The following is an 8,456-nucleotide window of genomic DNA, read 5'->3' on the forward strand; positions in this document are numbered from 1 at the left end:
ACCTCCAGCACTGTGTCAGGTAGTGTCCCCCTGAGGGCCTCACCTCCTGGCACTGTCAGTGTCCCACTGACATTCACAAATCCTGTTATTCCAGAAGTGGCTGTGCAGTCCTCCTTTCTGGTTTTAGCCTGGAAACACCACAGAAGCCTGTCCACTGTGGGTGACCTTGAATAACTGCCAGCATCACAGTGACATACAGGCCACCACAGCAGGACAAACTGACAGATACGTGATAGGCAGGGCACGTGTGTGGCTTTAGAGGCAGCACCACATCCTGAGAAGGGACTTTTATTGGGAGCTGCGTCAGTGGGTCAGAGAGCCGTAGTTGTGCAGTGGTTAAGTGCTCACCCACTAACCAATAGATTAGTGGTTCAAACCCAACAGCTGCTTCTAGGGAGAAAGATGAGGCAGTGTGCTTATGCAAAGATTGACAACTGGAGGCTGTTCTGCTCAGTCCTAAAGGGTCCCTATAAGTCAGGACCCACTTGACAACAATAGGTTTGGGATTGGTCAGCAGGTCACTTGGTATTGCGCCCCCTGGTGGACCAGACCCGCCCCTGTCAGGCTAAAAGTCTCAGAGCTCCTTAGTGCAATAGGACACTTTCCTTTTGGCTGGGTTGAAACATCCTTCCCTGTCAGGTAACATCCCTTCCAGCATCCTCAGACCCTGAATGAACGGCCCCTGGGAGGCCCGGATGGAATGAGCTCCCCTCTGGGGCCCCTGCCTCCTTGAGTGTTAACAGGAGGTGGGCTAGCATCAGGGACTGCGAAAGGATCGCCCCCTAGGTCACGTGGTGACATAATTCAGGAGAATGTCCCTGAGTGTGAGACAAAGGGACTTCCCAGGTCCACTGGCCACTCCCAGACAGGAATGTGGTCCCTTGCCCACAGTGGCCAGAGGTGACTTTCCTCTCAGGGAAATCTGGAATCTGGATTCTTGCATGCAATTGGCAAATTTTTATAAAGTGTTTACAACTAATTCTAAATTGCAACATATACTCGTGGTCCACATGACATGATGTGGCAACACCCAGGCCAAGCAACCTCCCAGCCAGGTGACCTCAGACACCTTCTGATGGCTAAAACAATCCAGCCCCAATTCCAAGTGCTGAGCTGCCTTTGGGGTGACGGGGGTGTTTGCAATCAGCGACCTCTCACCCACACCTCATTTCCTGGTGAAGCACAGCCCCTGAGTGAGGGCCCTTGGCAATTGTTTGTTCTTAGAATGGTGCCCCCCGGCTCCATGGCTGGTGATGATGGCACACGGCTCTGGTGTGAGAGTATGAGATGTCCTGTCCTCCAGGCCAAAGGGGTACACACTCTGTGTCTGCTGTGACTTAGACATAGAGTCAAACTCAAGGCCTGGGGCAAATGGATCGTGCTCCGGGTGGGAATGAGCAGAGGTGGGCCCAGCCGACTAGACCTCTTCCAGTGCCCCATCCAGAGAACCGTGAGGTGTACAGAGAGCTGGTCCTCAAAGATACGAGTCAAGTCCCAAAGACAAGCCTAGGACTCAAAGGTGGTACAGGCCACGGTGGCTCACCGCACACCTGGGCTTGGGCTGCTGGTGTGAACGGTTAAGCTCTTGACTACTTGCCAAAAAGCTGGGTGTTCGAATTCACCCAGAGACATCTTAGGAGCCAGGCCTGGTCATCTCCTTCCTTAACGTGCCAGCCCTGAAAACCCTACAGTTCTACCCTGCACACACAGGGGGCGCCCCGAGTCGGTGCTGACAAGATAGTGAAACCAAATCGCTCCTGATGAGATGCTCAGCCACGCATCTGTCTGCATTACATCACCCACGCCTGCTGCCGCCACCTGGAAGCCAAGAGAGGCCTTTTTTCCTTAACTAAGTTGCTTGTCTTCAGTGTTTAAAGTAGACCACGACTGCTTTTAAACGACGTGGTGGTGCGCACACAGTGAAATGCATTAAAAGGAGCGTCTGAGGACCTGGTACCTTGATGCTGTCTTGGCGAGTGATCTCCACCCCTTTGAGCACTGTCCTTTTCCTGCCAAGCCAGAAGGTAAACACATCTGGACCCCCCAAGGCAATGACCTCCTGGGCTTGGCTGCTGGTGGGGGAGGCCGGGCTGTTCTCGGGGACGGTGCCCTTCCAGACTTTCCCAGGACTCTTTGTTGTGTGTCTTGTGTCTCCAGACCCCTTGTTGTGTGAGTCCACATTTAATGTTCTGTATCCTGGGCACCCCCCTTTGCTTGTCCTGACTTGACGTCTGTGGGCTGGACCAGTGATGTCTATCACTTATAGGGATACAGTGCCAGGTTTATGGAAAGAAGCCAGGTCCCCAGGCATGCAGGTGTGCATTGTGGGGAGCTGTCTGCTGCTTGAGGGCTTAGTCACCCCGGCCAGCCTCTTTGCATTAGAGACCCGAACCCCTAGTTAAAGACCTCTTCTCACAGAAAGGAAATAGAGGCTCTGTAGGGTTAGGTATAACACAGCTTTACGCTTGACTACAAACCTAAAGGTTGGCGATTCAAATCCATCCAGCAGCAGAAGTGAAGGCTGGTGATCAGCTTCCATCAGCGTGGAGCAGCCGCCCTCCATGAGCCACCAGGAAGGAGAATCAATTCCATGGTGGTGGTTTTGTGTTTGTTAGGATCCCAGACAAGGGGAGGAGCTAATTTAGTGGAAGGGGTTATTGAAAACAAAATCACTCAGCCCCAGGCTTGGAGGCTGTGATGGGGTGAAATGACTTTGGCCACAAACTACTAACTGAATTTACCAAGGCTCTGGGATGACCCTGGGGTCCTTGGGGCTCAGGGAGAGGGCAGGTGCCACAGGAGGGAGGGCATGGGCTCCAGCCGGTGCTGCACTGAAGGTACTCAGGTCTGCAGCCCACTAACCATGATGGCCACAGAGCTGCCCAGAAGCATCTCCCCTTCCCGTGGGCATCCCAGGAAGGAGCCCCAGGCTGAAGGATGGCCCTGGGCTGAAGACACAGAGACATGGCAGTTCTCAGTAGAAAAAGCGTTATTTACAAAGAACATATTAAAATCCATTCATGAACCACCCCTGACCCCAGCATGACATCCTTGGCCTTCCTTACTGGGTGAGGACACAGTAGATGGGTGGATGGGGATGCCAGGCGGCAGGAAAGGGGCCCCTTGGACACCCTCGTGTCTCTCGTTTCTAGCCTCTGCTTCACCAGGCCTTCCACACTTGGAGGGGACCCTGCCAAACAGTTTGGGGGTCCTCACGGGGCCAGGAGATGAAAGAGCTGGCCTGCACCTGCAGGGCTGCGGGTTGTGTGTGGAAGGCACCCTTGATCAGGCATGTCCTGGATGGGGATAGAAACAGGACGTCATTTCTGCTTATTCCCAGGACCGGTGGGAAGTTTTGTTTCCAGCTCTTGACCTACGGAGATGAGAAGGAGATGCCTCAGAGGAGAGAGAAAGATTTCTGTTGGGGGTGAGGGGACAGGACCAAGCTCGGACTCATTTTGAGGACAGCTGCTGCCCTTTTGGGCCAGGGATCTTCCTCCTTGGTGGTGGGCGGGCAGCTCTGGGTGGGTACAGCTCCGTCCTGAAACGCTTAGGGTCTCTGCAATGCAATCTTATAAAATGCTTTTTAAGGGGAGCTCTGGTGGCCTAGTGGCAGAGGCAAACGGTTCAAATCCACCAGATGCTCTGCCGGGAAAGGAGGGACAATCTCCTCCTGTACCAGTCAGATCCGATTTGACGGTACATGCACACAATAATAATAAAATAATAATTTAAAAAATTTTAAAAATGCTTTTTAAGACCGTTGAGTCCTCTGCTCTGCCCCAATCACTCCAGTTGCTGGAGTCTTTGGATGGTACTGAAGGTATTTGCCCGCTCACAAAAAGGTTGGGGGTTTAAGTCTTCCCAGAGGCACCTGAAGGAAAGGCCTGGCAACCCAATCGGCTATTGAAAACCCCATGAGCAGAACTGTCCTCTGACACACACAGATCACCTGGAACTGGAATAGACTGGTTGGTAACTGGATTTCTGTAGTTGCCAAGTCAGCGTCCAACACTCAATCAAAACCTCAAGCCAGTTGCCTTCAGAGTTGAACTACTCTGGAAGGCTTTCAAGGACTGCTTTTCATGGTTGGGACCTTTAGGATAAAGAACACCAGGGTTTTCTTGCAAGGTGCCCACAGGTGAGTTTGAACCATCGACCTTTCTCTCAGCAGCGGAGTGCATGACCATTGGTGCCGCGTTAGGAGTCAGTCTCCTGAATGCCTGGTGTTTGCTATTTGACTTCTGTTCTCTCAGGAGGTGGAAGTGAGCGTGCTATTCTTTCAAGGGCAGGGCCTTGCCTTTTGGGACTGGTGCTGGCTCACCCTTCACAGCCTCTGAGTCCCGTTCAGGTCATAGTCGCTGTCGGAGGAGTTGTCGGGCTGTGCAGAAGAGCGGTGCAGGGCCCCTTCCAGAGCTGGGGAGAGAAAAAGTGGGCCCGCTTCAGACAAGCTTGGCCTCAGAGCCGGAGCTGAATGAGTCGATGGCTCCTCTATCAGTCGGTTTTGATCTAGTCAGCCAAGCTGCTCCCTAATGAGGCTGAACCCTGGCTGCCTGGGGCTCAATTACTGGAGCCAGAGTCGGCTGCAGTGTGAGCTCCTGCAGGCCACTGGAGGCTCCTCCTGGCTGGAAGACATCCGAGAGGCCTCGTTTTCCGCCAGGTCCTCAGGGCCCTGCAGAGCACCAGGCCCATTACCACACAGCAGGCCGGGAGTTAATGGCTTGTGATGCCCTCATTGCTGGTTGAGTGGCTGGGGCCCCCAGGGGCCGATTAAAGCTGCAAACCTCCTTCCTGCTCTCCCCTCTCTTTCCCCATGACCCCTGGTCAAGCAGGGCAGTTTGATTCCCTCCTCCAGGGGCTTCTCCCTCTCCTCCCCTCCATGCTTGGCTACCGCAGCTCTGCCCCACTCCCCCCACCTCATTCCTGGCAGCCCCAGTGGGGGGCCTACCTGGATAGGCAGAGAGGTAGGAGCTCCTGGGGGGCTGACTGTATTCATTGTCCACATGAGAGGCTGCAGGCGTCTCCACCTGGGAGCGGACCGTGGCCGTGTGGTTGCGATGGAAGGACACTGAGAAAATGCAGGGAACAGCCATCAGCCTTGCGTCTCTCTTCTTCCTTCTCCTCCAGCCACCCCAAAAATCCACTTTCCTCTTTCTCACTATGCCAAGGTGGGGGCACCCACAGCTTTCTCAGTGCACCCCCTTCCTTTTCTTTCCAAGGAGGTGCGTGATAGCAGGGCCAGCAGCAGGCTTTTAGAGGAACTAGAGCTGGCCTGCCATCTGATGGGAACCAAGGAGTCAATGATCAAACGTTAAAAGAGGGAGGCTGTAACGCAGGGGACAGGGCAGACCTCGCTGACTAGAATGCATGGCCTTCATACTGCAATAAAGAGAGGCTTCTGGAAAGACTGTGGGCTGGGAGGGAAGGAGAGGCCTGGGGTTCTGTCATGTGAACGCCTCTGGCTGTGGCTGGGAGGACCAGGGTGAGTGGCCGGCTGGCTGACCAACAGGTTCTAAACCAGGCCCTTCTCAGTCGTTGTATGAGAAAGACACTCCATGATCAAACCAAGGTGGACTGCCCTTGGAGATGCACAATGCCAAAAACGCTCCTTCAAAGTTCTTTTTTAGGGAGTTCTTGTGGCCTAGTGGCAAGAAGCTGCATGGCAATCCCAGAGGTTCGTGGTTTGAATCCACCAGATGCTATGCTGGAGAAGGAGGGGCAATATCCTTCTGTATCAGTCAGATCTGATTTGACGATACATACACAAAATAATAAAATTAAATTTTTAAAAAAAGTTCTTTGTTGTGTGCAGTCCAGTCAAAAGAGACCCATAGCTGACCCTGCAGTGGGTTTTCAGAGGCAATAAATTACATGGGATCAGATTGCCCATCCTTCTCCCACAGAGCGGGTGGTAGATTTGAACTGTGTGCCTTTGGGACTGCAGTGCAGTTTCTTACCACTAGGCCAACAAAGCTCCCACCAGAATTCTGACAATCTTGAAATCAGGAGCTTGCCTGGCTTTGCCGAACTCTTTCTTTTCCCAGATCCATTGATCATGCAATTATTTTTCTGCATTCCTCCATTCTGTTGACCATGGACCTGGGGGATGCTGCCCAGGGACGAAGGACACTGGGGACCTTTACCAGTCAACCCCAAAGAGGACATACGACACAGAGGTGACCTCGTGGTCTCTGAGGCTTCTGGGCAGAGAAGCCATGTAACCATCTGCCCCCTTCAAGAAGCCCTGGCCCCTCCTGGTGTGAGAAACTGTATCAACCACAGTCTTGACCTTGTGGTCCACATCTGCTGGCCACACTCCACTCCGTGGTGGAGCTGAGAAGCCTCCAGCAGCCACTGCTAGCCCTGTTCGTGGTTATAGCCTCCTCCCTGGGGTGAAGGTGAACCCTGCCGTGGGGACACTTACTGTTCTGGTTCATTCCTGTTGGGCCGATCCACTGGCGCTGCTTCTTCTGACGGACTGAGTGACAGACAGACAGGAGAAGCTGTTAGGGTGGGGGCCGGGGAGGGAGGAGGCCCCAGGTCAAGGTTAGTGAGGCTGGGGTTGCTGGGTCCTGGTCCTGGAGGTTCTCGCTGCCTCAGTTTCCTAACTTCTGGGGAGATTAAATGTACTGAGGGCGGGCAGAGGTGGCTGGTTCCCCTGGAGACTTGGCCACAGGGTTTTAGGAAGAGTAGAAAGTTTTATGAAAGCATTGGTGAATTTGAGTTCACTCTTTTCCAGTCGCTCCGATCCCATCTCTGAATCATATTCTCCTACATTTTACAAGGCAGGAGTAACAACAGCCCCTACATTGACGTGGTGGACAGCCTCTACCTGGTGGAAGAGGAAACTGAGGCTCGGCGAGGGGAGGACACTGTCACAGTCCTGTGCAGCTGGCAGGACACCTGAATCCTGGTAGCTGGGGTTCCTTGGGTCACTACACCCTCCTTTTGGGCTCTAGTGAGTCTCAGCTGGATCCCAGAAATGGTGAATCAAGAAAGTTTCCCATCTTTTCTGCATTTCAGTTTCTGTTAGTTTGGCCAGGAGTGATGGGGTGATTATTAATAAATTCAGAATTATTTAAACATGTCAGTATAGTTATAAAACGGACATCAGTTGCCTCCAGCCTGCAAAACTACTTTGCCTTAGAATGCTTTCCCCTCTCTTTCATGTAAAGTGCTTTAAGCTATTTACCAGAGAAATGCATCTTTCCTAGATTAGCATTAACCTCTTTGAAACAGTTTTTCTCTGTTATATGTAAATTGTATCTTCAACGACCTGTTTACCAGGAAGGGAAATACACCTTTCCTGGATTAGCATTTACCTTTTCAATACTGTTTTTTTTCTCAGTCGTATGTTAACTATTTTATAAATTACCTGTTTACTAGAAACTATACGAACAGTTCCTTTTAATTGTAAAAATTCTGTAACTTTATTAACAAAATGTATTATTAAGTAGATTAGAATCTAACCCAAGTAGAGAAACTAATGACCGTTCCCAGAAGGGAAGGCACTTTTGGAGAAGAATTCTCTCTGTCCTCCCAGAACTGAAATAAAGTGCTTTGGATATTGCAATCCATCTGTCTTATTGGCAATTGACCATGGAAAGAACCCCTTGCGTTCAGGAACAGGAGCAGGGCAGGGTGGGGTGATGAGACAGAGGGAGGACCCCCAATCCTCCCAGTTTTCTGGGTAGGACCCTTCCTCCCTGGGGCCTAAATGCAGCCTCACTGGTCTGCCCCAGAGAGGGAGGGGCTCTGCGCACACCACCTACATTTCTTCACCAGCTTCTTGTAGGCGAGAGGCCCACACACGACCAGCAGCACCACCAGGAGCACCAGGGCCAGGATGATGCTCATCACAGTGCCTGTGCCCAGGCCGGACGGGTGTGGGTTCTGACCTGCGGACAGAGAGGGGTCAGGTCAGCCCTGGCCTGTGGGTGTGAACACCTCTCAGCTTCCCTCAGTCCTCCTTCTCCTCCCAGGAGTTCACCAGCAGGCGTGGAAGTCGGCCTCTATCCATTGTCCTGTCTGTTCATTTCTAGAATTCTCTTATTGCTCATTCATTTCCTGTTATCTCAAGTTGGTCATTGAGCTATCATTTGCCACTTGTGTGACAACTCTCTACTATTTCTCAATTACTCATACCTGATCACTGTTCATTAGAAACTTGTAGATGGTCACATATCAACAGTTAGCCAGACGTCTGTCTATCCTTCATGTATCCATTCATTCATTCATCCTTTATCTAACCATTCTTTAGCCATCTTTTCATTATCTATTCATTCATCCTCCTTCTAGTCTTCCTGCATCCATCCATTCTTCCATCTCCCCATGCATCCATCCATCCATCCATCCATGCATCATCCATCCATCCTTCCATCCATTTATCCATCTTCCATCCTGTCTTCCATCCATCCATCTATCCATCCATCCATCTTCCATCTATCCATCCATCC

At 51.8% G+C, this 8,456-nt stretch overlaps 1 protein-coding gene across 1 annotated transcript in view; it reads right to left on the reverse strand.

The window, feature by feature from the left end:
- Window positions 1-4,327: 4,327 nt before the first annotated feature.
- The window catches only part of CD5 (CD5 molecule), a 27,763-nt gene continuing 23,634 nt past the window's right edge, over window positions 4,328-8,456 (reverse strand). The window contains exons 6-9 of the mRNA XM_006899892.1: window positions 7,773-7,898; window positions 6,425-6,478; window positions 4,949-5,068; window positions 4,328-4,416 (exon numbers count right to left, since the gene is read on the reverse strand). Coding sequence (XP_006899954.1) covers window positions 4,328-4,416; window positions 4,949-5,068; window positions 6,425-6,478; window positions 7,773-7,898 — 389 coding nt within the window. The remainder of the gene's footprint in view (window positions 4,417-4,948; window positions 5,069-6,424; window positions 6,479-7,772; window positions 7,899-8,456) is intronic.

This window comes from Elephantulus edwardii, unplaced genomic scaffold (assembly GCF_000299155.1).
Source record: "Elephantulus edwardii isolate Elephantulus edwardi_28Jun2011 unplaced genomic scaffold, EleEdw1.0 scaffold00268, whole genome shotgun sequence".
NCBI lineage: Eukaryota > Metazoa > Chordata > Mammalia > Macroscelidea > Macroscelididae > Elephantulus > Elephantulus edwardii.